At 56.6% G+C, this 12981-nt stretch overlaps 5 protein-coding genes across 5 annotated transcripts; all 5 read right to left on the bottom strand.

Moving 5' to 3' along the window:
- Positions 1-257: 257 nt before the first annotated feature.
- DQ04_04871040 (putative proteasome regulatory ATPase subunit 2) lies at positions 258-1586 on the bottom strand (the record flags this gene model as incomplete). Its single annotated transcript, XM_009313847.1, has 1 exon — positions 258-1586. One exon carries the CDS (start codon positions 1584-1586, stop codon positions 258-260), a length of 1329 nt encoding a protein of 442 aa, XP_009312122.1.
- A 790-nt stretch (positions 1587-2376) lies between these two features.
- DQ04_04871030 (hypothetical protein) lies at positions 2377-3615 on the bottom strand (the record flags this gene model as incomplete). The annotated part of the gene is made up of 1 exon (XM_009313846.1): positions 2377-3615. One exon carries the CDS (start codon positions 3613-3615, stop codon positions 2377-2379), a length of 1239 nt encoding a protein of 412 aa, XP_009312121.1.
- Positions 3616-3874: 259 nt separating this feature from the next.
- Positions 3875-7459, bottom strand: DQ04_04871020 (hypothetical protein; the record flags this gene model as incomplete). Its single annotated transcript, XM_009313845.1, has 1 exon — positions 3875-7459. One exon carries the CDS (start codon positions 7457-7459, stop codon positions 3875-3877), a length of 3585 nt encoding a protein of 1194 aa, XP_009312120.1.
- Positions 7460-8070: 611 nt separating this feature from the next.
- On the bottom strand, positions 8071-9480 carry DQ04_04871010 (mitochondrial guide RNA binding complex subunit 1; the record flags this gene model as incomplete). The annotated part of the gene is made up of 1 exon (XM_009313844.1): positions 8071-9480. The coding sequence occupies one exon, from the start codon at positions 9478-9480 to the stop codon at positions 8071-8073; it is 1410 nt and encodes a 469-aa protein (XP_009312119.1).
- Positions 9481-10784: 1304 nt separating this feature from the next.
- DQ04_04871000 (glucoamylase-like protein) lies at positions 10785-12761 on the bottom strand (the record flags this gene model as incomplete). The annotated part of the gene is made up of 1 exon (XM_009313843.1): positions 10785-12761. The coding sequence occupies one exon, from the start codon at positions 12759-12761 to the stop codon at positions 10785-10787; it is 1977 nt and encodes a 658-aa protein (XP_009312118.1).
- Between the last annotated feature and the right edge of the window lie 220 nt (positions 12762-12981).

Here is a 12981-nt window from a genome sequence, read left to right as displayed (position 1 = left end):
TATATATACACACACACCACAAAACACGACGAGAGATGCTTATGTAACATCTGCATTGTAGTTGTTGTTGTTTTTTCTTTCCCCCTCTTCACACACTCCCTCATTCTTTTCTCTTCTCCCTTCCTTCCTCGCCCCTCTCCATTGCGCGACGGCTGCTATGCTTCTCCACCAGGCAATACGACGAAAAAACAAACCGAACCAAAATAAAACACACACAAAGAGAGGGAAGCGGCGCAGTGAGGTGAGAGAAGCTGGCGTCAGGCGTAGTAGTTCAGGCTGGACTTCTTGCGGGCCTGCACGGCGGCGACGCCATCTGCGAAGTTCTCGTGCGCCACGTACGCTCGGTCGTTGCGCAGCGCCAGCATGCCCGCCTCGACGCACACCGCCTTCAGCTGCGCGCCGCTCATGTCCTCCGTCATGCGCGCGATCTCCTCAAAGTTGACGTCGCTGTGGAGGGCCATGCGGCGTGAGTGAATCTCGAGGATGCGGGCGCGCGACTCCTCGTCGGGCAGCGTGAACTCCACCTTTCTGTCGAGGCGCCCGCTTCGCAGCAGCGCGGGGTCGAGCACGTCGATGCGGTTCGTCGCGGCGATGACCTTCACGTCGTCGGTGCTGCCGAAGCCGTCGAGCTGCGAGAGGAGCTCCAGCATCGTGCGCTGAACCTCACGCGAGCCGTGCTTACCGCCCGCGTCGCTGCGCCGCGAGCCGATGGCGTCGAGCTCGTCAATGAAGATGATCGTCGGCGCCTTCTTCTTGGCGAGCGCGAAGGCGTCGCGCAGGATGCGGGCGCCCTCACCGATGTACATCTGCACCAGCTGCGGCCCCGCGAGACGCAGGAAACAGGCGTCCGTCGCCGCCGCGCAGGCACGCGCGAGCATCGTCTTGCCGGTTCCCGGCGACCCGTACAGCAGCACGCCCTTGGGCGGCTTGATGCCGATACGCTCGTACTTCTCCTTCTCCGTAATCGGCAGCACGACGGCCTCGATCATCTCGTTGATCTGCTTGTCAAGGCCGCCAACGTCGGTGTAGCTTTCCTTCGGCTTCTCCTCGATCTCCATCGCCTTGACTCGGCTGTCGTACTCCGGCGGCAGCGTGTCAAGCACGAGATACGTGTCCTTGTTCACGCCGACAAGGTCCTGCGGCTCCAACTTGTTCGCGTCCACGAGGCCGACAACCGGCAGGAAGACCGTCTGGCGGGTCGTCGTCTTGATTACAACGCTCTTCTGCTTGCGCTTCGACTTCTTCTTGCCGACGTCAAGCTCCTCGTCCTCTCCCTCGTCGTCGTCCATGTCAAGCACCTCCGCTACGCTGGCCACTAGGTACGGCAGCTTGTTGTTGTCCTTGACACGTTTTCTGTCATCCTCTAGTACCTTCTTGAGGCGCTGCAGCTCGTTCATCTTTGCACGCTCCTCGTTCTTCAGCTGCTGGATCTCGCGCTGCAGATGATTTGCGCGGGTGCGGAGCTGCGCGTCGGTGAGGCTCTCGATGTTGGCTAACTCTTCGCTCGACAGGTTGCTGTTCAGCGCCGCATTGCTACTGCCGCCACCCTCGCGGCCGCCGCCCGTGACTGTCGCCCCCTTCAACATGAAATGCACGTGTCGTTCCCTCCGTTGCGTGCTCTGCTTAAAGAGGTCTGCGTGCCACTTTGTGTTTCTCTCTCTCTCTCTCTCTCTCTCCCGGTCTAGCTGTTCGCCCCAATTGCGTGACTCAAGCAAAAAAGAAAAAAGGAAATTAGTCTCGCTCTCCCTTTCTCTCTCGCTCTCTGTGTGTGCTTCCCTGTTCCACGCCACCGCTTTGTTTTGTTGCTGTTTCCCCCCTTTTGTTCCGCGGAGCTCGTTCCTCCTCTCCACAGGCGCCCAGCCAAAACGACACAAAGATGACAAGACAGAAGGAGAGACAGTGCAGGGGCCGCGGCAGCGAGAACAAAGCAGCCAACGATAGAGAGAGAGAGAGAGAGACAACAGCAGTGTGCCACAAGACAGCCCAGGAACGCACACCACATGACTCCGCAAAAAAAAAATAATACAGACAACAAATAGAGTCGCACAAATTCCTTCTTGGTCTTCTAGTTGATGTTTTCCTCTGTTGTATCACTCTTCGCGTGTCCCCCATCCCCACCCCCACCCCCTTACTGACTTCTCTTCTACTCCTTTACTTTTTCTTCCCACTTGATGGAACTTCCACTCTCTTTCTTCATGTTGGTTTTACGATACTAGTCAGGCGGCAGTCACTTGCCACACCGTCACTTTCTTCCACGCAATATAGCCACGACAGGCGGCACATTTTCAAGCCATGCCGACACGAATATTTAACAGACACAAGAGCGCCCACATACATACACATTCACGCCTCCCCCACCGGTAATTGGGGGACTCATCACCTGGTAACAGCGTGGGACGGCCGCTCCGCCACACGCAGCTCCTGCATGATGCTACCGAGTCGCTCCTGTGCGTTATGCAGCTCTTCCTGGCAGAGCCGCGCCTCCGCTAGCAGCTCATCCCGCTTCTTCCGGGCCAGGGCGTCCTCGCTATCATGCCTCCCCGGGCGGCTGGAAGAAGCGCGGGCACCGGAGAGGTCAAGCGCGTACTTCTCTTCCAGCACCTGGCGCAGCCGTTCGACCTGCAGCTCAAACGCATCGTCGAAGTGCACGGAGGCCGATGATGACAATGCCGCACTGTCATTGAAGACTATTTGCGTGGGTGAGGGTTCGTGCGGCTTGCGAGGGAGTGGACTCATCCCTTGAATGAGTCCGTGGTCGTTATCCTCGCCATCATTGTAAATATGATTATTGTTGTTGTTGGTGGTGTTATGGCTTCCAAGGAAGTGTTGCAGCGCCCGCTCCGTGAGCCGCTCCGTGAGGGCGGTGACGTCGGGGCGCAGTGAAGCCTGCAAGTCCTGCGGTGGATCCACCATCATCTTCTCGTCCAGCACGAAGCCGTCAGAGCTGTTGACGGCGCCTCTGCTGCTATTGCTGGTGTTATTCTCTGTCATATTAGTCTTCACCGAAACAGGATCCGGGAACAGCTTCTCCAGCACCGAAAGCACAATGACGGAATATTTCTGGCGGGACAGCTCGCCGCGGTGGTACGGCTCATCCAACACGCGCTTGATGAGTCTTGCGGCCTCCAGTTTGGCGGGCGGCACATTGGAGAAACGCGCCGTATCTGCATCGCTGAGCCGTACGCCACCCTTGCTGCACCGGCGGCGGTACTCACGCTCCACCAACTCCCGCAGCCGCCGCAGGTCCTTCTCACCAAGCGGCACCGACGCCTCCCGCGGTGACCTGTCGCAACTCACCGACGCCCCTACGGGACTGTTGCTGAGGTGCTTCATGTTTTTATTCGCCGAGTCGTTCCTGCTGCTGTAGCTGACAGAGGGTGGAGATGCAGTTTCCCTGTTGCGGTTGTTGTTGGTGTTGCCCGCTTCTGCGCTACACGGCGGCGTTGTGCTGTGCCTGTGCAAGCCGTTACTGCTTCTGCTGCTGCCACGCTTGCGCAGAAACGCGGTAGCGGCCTCCACGCATATGGCGATGAAGCCATCACGCGAGAGCAGCGAGGCCCCTGGCATGGCGCTCAGCATCGCCTTCGCCTCCAATACGCAGTCGCGGGCCGTCATTTGCGAGAGATTCCTTCAGCCCCTGCTACCAGCACAACAGAAAGGTCACCTGCTGTCCCCCTTTGTTTTTGTTTTTGTTTTGCCTCACGGAACTCCACACATACGCACAAAACACGAGAGAGAGAGAGAGCGAGAGATAAAGGAGGGGAACGTGGTGTAGGCACACGTCTTTGTGTCGCATCACGCAAGCGGTCACTCTCGCCGGACGAAAACCAGCACGGGAAGGAGTCACGCAGAGTACACAGACGCCACAGTATAGCTATTTACACGGCTCCAGCGTAAACAGATCATTCGTCACACGTACAGTAGCCACATCATCACCACCAGCGCCCCTCTCTCCCACGGGTGGTGTGGCAAGAGAGCGCCCTGTGGTTGTCTGCGGGTTGCCTGTGCACTGCACAGCACTCGGCTTGGCATCGCATGGAAGGCTCCTTGCATCACCAGCGTTGCGGTACGCAAGAGACCACCATTGCCCATCTGCGCCCTGCAGCCAACAGAGAGGATGACCACCGCCACTGCTGCTGCTGCTGTTAATTGCACCAGGGGGTGTCACAAGGTGCACAAACGGCACTGCTGTGTCACCCGCTAGGCCGCGCACTGTCCTCGACGTCCGCGGCTCCCACAATTGGCACGTTGCGGCACCGCTGTCAACAACAGCAGCCAACGTGGCACCCCCAATAAAAGAGAGCACCACCACTTCCGAAGGTGTCGCATGGGGGCCGTTCGAGTCACACACGCACCGCAGCAAAGTGGGTTCCGCAGGCAGCCGCTTCGCCGACTGTGCATTCCCCACAGCGATGTTTCGCAGGTCAAGAACAGTACGATCATTGATCTTTCTGCCGCTACCGCTACTGCAGGGCACTTCACCAAAACGCCCCTCGACCGTCCTGTTCCCCGCTGCCAGGCGGACCACAAGGGCGCACGGCACGCTGCGCAGGACCGTATCCGCACAGTACAGCATCTCCCGAGAACACAGCACCGTCCCATCCGCTGCTGCCGTTGTGCAGCTATTGAGACACATTTCTGAGAGAAAGTCAAAAAGTGGGTGGACGGTTGTGTTGGCGCTAAGTATGTCTGTCACACAAACGCTTGCCAACGGCGCGGTACCCCCCTTTTCCCCCGCAGCCCACGACACACGGAGAAGTAGAAATAAACTCTCACGAAAGTCACCTGTTGTTGGCGACAGTGACAGTGACAGTGCAGTTCCCGAGAGCACAAACCAACAGTTCCGCCCGTAAGTTGCAAAGGGGCGAAGCGTGCAGACGAGGAGTGAGCAGACGTCGCTCGCACTGCGCCGTGTCCCATCGGTGGCCGAACGGCCCAGAGCATCATCAGCCGCGGCTCCACGGGGAGGCTGTAAGTCGCTCACACAAATCACACGGCCTGCTGCCGTCATGACAACCGCCGTCGTCCGACAGACAAGGAGCAGATGGGGTTCATGTGCATCTGTCGTCCCACCGAGGGATTGGGTCCCCGCCGCCACGCACCCTCCCTTATTCGTGTAGAAGGCCGCCATGCAAATGTTAGCCGACCCCGATGAGAAGAGAAGCGTTAGTGCAGCCACTGTCTCCGTGTCCTTTGCCGAGGGCCACTGCACACGCGAGATGTGGCTGCAGGAACTTACACATTTCCCGTGCATTGTGCTGGGGGATTTTTGGTGAATACGGCATATGTCGCCAGAACGGAATAAAACAATCTCTTCTTCCTGCTGTTGCTGCGGTGCAGAATCATCCGCCCCGTCACGGGGTGCGGTGCATCGGCACAACACCTGCAGTTGTGCGTGCTGGACGCTCCCAACGTTATACTCCACGTCAAGCATACTTGCTGGATGCGTTAACGCCGACAGACCAATACGTGGGGGAAATGTGCCCATCATGCCGCCTCGTTGACTCTCCACAGTGGAGCCTTTACTGCTACAACCCCACACGAGCTGCAGCGCTCCTCCTCCTTGGAGGCGCAACTCCGCCGCCAGCAAACTGCATTGCAGACGCCTTGTCTCCTCCTCTTCCTGTGCGGCTAAGAACAGCGCCACCCCCCTCGACCCATCCCACTGCAGACTAACAAAGCGGCGCAGGTGTGGCAAGGGACGCGGCACCGCCGGGCCCAGCAACGACACATCCCGAACCTTCACCACAACAAGGCCTAATAACGGTGCAGCGCCGTTAAGGTTTTCCTCGAAGCCACGTATAGCAGACGTGGCAGCAGCAGCAGCAGCAGCGTGCACTTCCATGAGGAGGACATTACCGCCACTCTGCATCGTCATTATCACAGCGACAACGCGGTCCCGACCTCTCGCAGAACTACTCAAGCGCCGCGTCTCTTCAGGCCACACCACACAACTTGTGGCGCTTTCAACGAAGCTCCCAATGTGGCAACGCGTCACCTCACAGCTCTCCGTGTAGAGTGCAAAGCAAAAGTCCTGCGCCTTGTCCTGATGCGCCAGCGGCGTTGCAGCGGAAGCCGCCCATGTATCGTACACACCTCTCTCGCGCAGAAGCGCACTCATCGGGTAGGCGACATGAGCGGGGCGGAGAAATACGCCCAAGACGTCTGCTCCATCCCCCCCGAGACCCCCGCCCTGGAGTGTAACGTGGAGCAGGAACGAGGGATGGGCGAGGGTAAGCGCCTCCAGGCACCATGGGCCATCTGTGCACGATCCGCAAAGTGTCTCTTGCACGCCGGCCCACACATTGTCCTTGCTAGTGTCATCAGACGGCTTTCTCCGTTGCCGCCGCGTAGAAAGCATGCAGACAGAGAGACGATCCATGAAAGGATCTCCCGCTGCAAGTGTGTGTTGGTGCAGAACAGCAAGTAGTGGGTACTGCTGTTGGTAGTCACGCGAGAACGGCATCCAATGCAAGGCCCGCACCTCCCCTTGTACCGCACTCCCACCACCATATGTGTCTAGCTGCAACGCCCCAAGTGTCATTTGGCGAAACCCGCGCAGTGTCCGCCACGGCGATGGTGCGTCTCCCTCTATTGCCTGCCACGTCACATCCACATACTCCACACATCCCACCACACGCACAAAGGCGATACGCAGAACGAGCATCTGGGACGTGCTCTGGAAAAGACGTGGAGAAGCGTTTTTATTGAGACGCCGACTTGGTGGCGATGGATGTTGTGAGGATGAAAGGGGTGGAACAGGAGTCGTGTTGATGTTGCTGCGCTCCAAGATGACGCTCAAGGGCACAGTCAACTGCTGAAGCGAGGTGCGGTAGACGCTCACCCCTCTTTTCCCAATGGAACACCACCGCACCGCCAACAAACGGGCCTCCCCAACATTTCTATATTTGGTGTTGTTGCTGCTGCTGCCATTGTGGCTATTATTGTTGACTTGGGTGCCGAATACGTCTAGCAGGAAGGATGCGAACACGACACAATCGCATTGCAGGACAAAGAACAGTACCACATGCGTTCCCTGCGTCACCAGCGTCGCGACAGCGCTGATGCCACCACGCATCTCTCGGCACGAGGGGCACCTGTCCTGCAACAGGTCGGCATCGTCATGCTTCATCGACTCCTCGGCGGCACGCTGAAACTCTGCAACGAGTGGAAAGTCGCGCGCCTCCTCCTTGCTGCGATCATCATCATCATCATCATCATCATTAGTATTATTATTGCTGCAGGACTGCAACTCTGGGAATGAAATGCAGCAGAGCTGCTCCGAGGTGCCCTTCACCGGCGCATCAACTTCGCCATGCAGAACGAAGTAAATGCGTTGGTTGCCAAGCAAAAGGACATCCACCACAGCGCACGGTGACTTTTCCCCCGGCGATCGGCACAATGAAGAGGAGGAACACAGCGACGACACCACCGTCGTTGCCCGAAGCAGCCGGCCCATTGCGCCTTCCGCGCCACGCAGCAACTAATCGCTCCCCTCCGCCGCGCAGGGCCGCGTGTCCCCGCAGGCACACACACTCACACTCTCTGGAGAACCAGCCGAACTCAGCGGCTGATGTGATGAAAGAAAAAAAGGATCAAGAGGAGAGGACAAGAGAAAAAAANAAAAAAAAAAAAAAAAAGAGAGACAGAGAGAGAGAAAGAAGAAAAACAAAACACACATCACATCTTCGCCACAATCACACACAGCACGGGGCCGTACACCCAGGGACGCATGGGACGAAGAGCAAGAGGAGGAGCGATGAAAAATAACACATGGCGCACACAAGACTACAAATAACGATGGGAAACGAAGAATGTACGACTCCGTGGCAGCAAAACGAAAAACAGTGTAAAATGCGCACGGCGAGAAAGTTCGGGGAGCAAAGGGGACAGACACTCACGCGGACTCTCACTACTCCCCGCCCCCCACCCCCTTATCCTCCTCCTCTTTTACAATCTTTCGCTCCCCCCCCCCAAGAGTCATAACGCAGTGGGTAGCGAGTCTGAGAGTCAATGAGAGAGAGAGAGCATGTGAGCGACTGGGTAAATGAGGTGGAGTGTGCAGAGATGTCACAACTTCGCCTCGCAGCCGTAAGCCTTCACAAAGTCCTCCGTCACGAGCGACGCCAATTGGCCCGCCAGCTCAAAGGCGGCGAGCCCCACAGCACGCACGTCCATCACCCTCCCTGCATTGGCCGGGACCGCCACCGACAGACTGTACTCTAATCGTGGGTCCTCCTCCTCATCGCGAAGGACAATCAGCGGCTGTCGCTTAACCTCCTTCACTGTCAGTTTCACGCCCTTATCCGTCACCTTCTCAAAGAGGCGCGTCTCGTCCTCGGAGAGGTACACCAGCTGCCCATGCTCCGCGGGAAGGACATCTGAGACGTCGTCCTCGGAAAGTTGAATAATAGGCATCGCAGCGTACATCTCCACCTCCTGCCGCCGCATCGGGGGCCGCGAGCGCAACAGAAGACGGACGTCTGGTCCACAGGCGTGCGTACACCACGCGGTCTGCACATTGACCCAACCGCTATTCACGGAAAGAACCTTACCCTTGCTGTCAAGCTCGAGATTGATTTGATCTTTGGCCCGCTTTATGGATCCACTGTATGTGAGCTGTGCCCCTTTGCTTAGAGGCACGAATCCCTCAGGCTTCAACAATTGTTCTTGAATTGCATTAACGCAGGATTCTGGAAGTGTCGACACCCATGTGTACGGATAGTTCAGCTGCATCCGTTGCTGAAGTGTGAATGATGAGACAATACTACGATTCTTCCGCATGACCGTTGGCTGAAGCAATAACTTGCCAAAGTCCACAAACAGTTCACCGTCCATCTGCAGGTTGCTCATGTTTAAGCAGCACCACTGAAGGACCTTACTGTACCGGGAACGAATGGCAACATCTTTTTCTGACGCAGACAACGTGTAGCACTCTGTGTTCGCAGGAAACCCAGGAAAGGCGGTGGTATTCACACGTGAAATCACCACATCCGCAGCTGTGTTGCTAACAAGTAGCTGAAATGCTTTCGGTGCCATGTTAGCAGATCCCTCATAAAATCCAGCCTGAGCGAGGTCCAGAAGCGTTTCGGGCTGCATTACTGTTGATTGGTTCCAGCGCCCATAGCCCCCATGTTGCTGCTGTTGCTGCGATGGTGACACTTGTGCCCCACCTTTAGCTGCAACATCCTTCGAATGAAGATACTCCTCCACCTGCCGCACCACCGCTGACTTTTTGGCGGACGGATCAGTCTTTAGACCGGAGCGGGCGAGGAACCCCTGTAGCTGGACCAGCGAAAGGGAAAAGAGGTTTCCCTCATTCCAGAGCGCCCACACCTTCTCAGGTGGCACGGTCTCAGTTTTGACGGATTGCTGGTCCCGCATGTTCGCCGCTGACTGCTGCGCACCGCTCTGGTGGTGACGGCTAAGTGCCAACACGGAGGAAGGCCCGATGACGGAATGCCTCAGCAGCCGAAGCATGAAGCCCGCCCCTTTCTTTTCCGTGTGTGTATGTGCCTCTGTGTGGACGCGTGAGGAAAGCCTGGATATGGCTGCTCGTTTGAATTAGTTAGCCTGCACGCCTCTGGTGGTACCCCTCTCACCTCCACTGCTTCCTTGCACTCTGTAAAGACGGTGTTTTACCTCCCTTTCGCTTTTGCTTCCTTGGTGATTGTTCGGCTTGTTACGTTACGAACTGATACCTTCACTCTCTCTCTCTCTCTTCTTTTCTCTTTGGTTTGTTTTGGTTTTCCTTGCTTCGTCACAGCTATCCCTTTGTGTGCGTGTGCGCGTGTGTGAGGAAGCGCTACGGCACGTAATAGAATCCCGGCAGCAAAGAGAGACGGAGGGAGAGAGAGTGCTGCGGCAAAACAAGAAATACGACGATGGCTCACTGGCTGACAGAATGGCGTTGCCCCATGTCTTCCCGAGCTGCATCGCCGTCGCGAGGCCGCGACTCGCCCCCAGTCACGAGCAGATCGGTGGGGCTTGGAAGCACACACACCCGCGTGATGAGTGAAACCGCTCGTTCCTTCTTTTTTGGGGGGTTTCCTCCTCCTCCTCCTCCTCGTGCCTCTTAATCATTCGCTCTTTTCCTCCTCTCAAGTACCCACACATTCTGCCTCGGCGTACCTCTACGGGCGCGGCCTGCCTGGCTGTATAGAAGAGAATACACCCGTCCGTGCCCGCCCGCCCACCAGCGAGGCGGGTGGGGTGAACGCCGTCGGGGGCCGCAGCGCAGCGGCAACAAAAAACAACAACAACAGCAGCGGCAAAAGGACGAAGGAGGAACGGCAGGAACAAAAGAAGAACAAAAAAAACATTAAAATCAGGGGGAGAGGTAACCAAACAAAGAATGAAAGAAAAAAAAAAAGAAAACAAGTGTATCGCAGTAACAATCAGTCACAAAAAGAAAACTCCAACAGTGGGCTAGATCCTCAGCACATATCACTTGTGCTTCGAAAAATAGTTGTTGGCTATTCTTTCGTCGCTCTTCCTCTTTCTCTCTCTCCCCGCAACCAACGCATCTAAACACCGCACTGCCCTTCTATGGGGCCAGTAGCCGTGGTCGTCGTACTGTGAAGCGGAAATAACTGAAGGAGATTGGGATGATGGGTGTGTGTGTGTGTGTGTGTGTGTGTGTGTGTGAGAGAGAGAGAGAACAAAAATAAACAACAAGGTCTGTTTGTTTGAAGAGGTTGGGAAGAATATATTCGTGCACACAAATCTATATTTGCATACATGTGCATATATATATATATATATATATATATTTATATAATTATCTATGATGCCACAGGGGACTGTGTGCGGGTGCATGCGTTGCGAGGGGGAAGCTCCACGCCGTCCTCATCCGACTCACCCTCGCAAACGGTCACACGTGGATCTCTCGACAGACTCAACGATGCCGGCCACCACTCCTCACTGCACACCACCGCTGCCGTGGCAGAGGAGTCTGCTGCGCCAGCAAAGCTGTCATTCAAGCATCGAGGCACGGGCTGGGCAGGTGGAGGCGGTAAGAATTGCTGATGATGATGATTCTGCTCCCCCTGAAACCCTTCATTGTCATGCTCGTGCTCATCCTCCGTCAGACTACGGCAGCTCCTGCAGTTGCATGCACTGCCATAGTTATCGTCTTTTTGGTCAGTCGAAAGGGTCTCTTCCTCCCCTTGCTGGGACTCGCGTTGATAGTGCTCCAGGCTCGCAGGGATACTGACGGGGTCAACAATAATTTGCTCTTTTGGTGTGGTGGGGCTGTCGGGCCGTCGGACGGCTGCACCCATGAAGGTGGCCTGCTGTTGCTGATGATGATGTAATTGCACCTGCGCCAGGGCCACTCGATCAGCGCCGTGGCCGAGGTCGAACACTGTACGTACCTCGGGAGGACAGGCGTCCGGCAGACGGTGCACGCCACCACACTGGGTCCCCGCCACGCACGAACTACGCACCCAATTCAAGCAGAGATTCTGCGGGCACAAGGCGAATGGACAGCTTGTTGGGTGCCGGCACGAGCCGTACCAGCGCAGGCAAGGGTGCACCTCGGTGCAAAACGCCCGCTCTTCTGCTCGCACGTTAGTGTCCGCAACAGCGGTGGTAAAGGCGGGGCTTTGCTTGGCCTCTCCGCGTGGCCGAGCAACGCGCTGATTAGGTGGTGTCCGCAGGAGCGTTTGCGTCCAGTTCTCACTTCGAGAATGGGGGTTCAGCGGACTTGCACGCATGGCGGAGTTGTATCTGTTGCTGCAGCTGTCGGTGGTCCTTGGCGTATCGTCTTCGAACGCCAGTGGCTTGCTAGGCGTTGGATGCGTCGAAGCGCAGCAGCGATCCAGAATACCGAGGCTGCCACCCGGCTGCGGTTGCTGCATGACTGCTGAGGATTCACTCCCAGAGACACCATCGCCGTTCTCACCGCATTGATTCGTTGGTGAGATAGCATGTCGCATAGCAAAGAGGCGAGCCTTGCTTTGAATAAAACGTGCGGCCTCCAAATTGCAGCTGCTAAGCTCCAGCAGAATCTGCACCAATTCATCGTTCTCCGCTGCTAGCAGATCCCTCTCCAACGCTCGGCCAACCATACCCGTGGAGGCAAGTCCAGTGACATTAGACGGGCTGTAGGCGGGAGACAACACGACCGGCGATGTGCACGGACGTTTCTTCGTGTCAGTTGTCTGCCATCCACGCGTGGTGGACGGCGAGCCGGAACCGTTGCCCACAGAGGCGTTTTCGGAGAAGGGCGAGGGAATCATCATCGACGCCTGAAGGGGCATCACCCCCGCCGCTGTCACCGCCGCCGAGGCGGCGCATCCCACATTTATACGCACGGAAGCAGGAGTGTTGCAAGACCGTTGTTGTTGTTGCTGCTGCTGCTGCTGCTGGTGTCGGCTCTGGTACGGGGTGCGCAGACATGCTGTCGCCATCGTGGGGGAGCCTACTGAAACAGTGGCATTCCCCTGCGCACGTGAAGCCACCGGATCGCACGTAGGCCCCACGATGGAATGATACAATAGAGAGTGAACGTGCGGCGGCAGCAGATGAGCGGCGCAGGCTGCAGAGGCCGTGTTATGCACTGGGAGACACGGTTGCTGTGGCTGCTGATAATGATGATGGTGTCGTTGTTGTTGTTGTTGTTGTTGACTGCAGTGATGCAGTGGGGAAATTTGAATCGTCGTGTGCTTCTGTAGTGTAGTAGCGCGATGGCGGCAATGGTCGGTGTCCCTCTCACGTGGAACGCGAAGTGCTGCTGCAGGAGAAACAGCACCAGACATATTCTATGTGGTCCTACACAGCAAACAATGACCCGGCTGTGTGGTTTGCCTTGTTGTTGTTGTTGGTGGTGGTGTAGATGGGTGCTTTGAACGTTCTCGTCTATTAATTGTGCACAAACTGTTCGCGTTGTCACACGAACGCACAACAGTCAAGTATTTTGTTTGTTCCACCAATACAGAAAAAAAAAGAAAAAAATGACCTCCTTTCAAAAAAAAAAAA

This window comes from Trypanosoma grayi, assembly GCF_000691245.1.
Source record: "Trypanosoma grayi strain ANR4 Tgr_487_V1, whole genome shotgun sequence".
Classification (NCBI taxonomy): Eukaryota; Euglenozoa; class Kinetoplastea; order Trypanosomatida; family Trypanosomatidae; genus Trypanosoma; species Trypanosoma grayi.
Note: the sequence above shows the minus strand (reverse complement) of the source record. Positions and strands in the feature narration are given on the sequence as shown.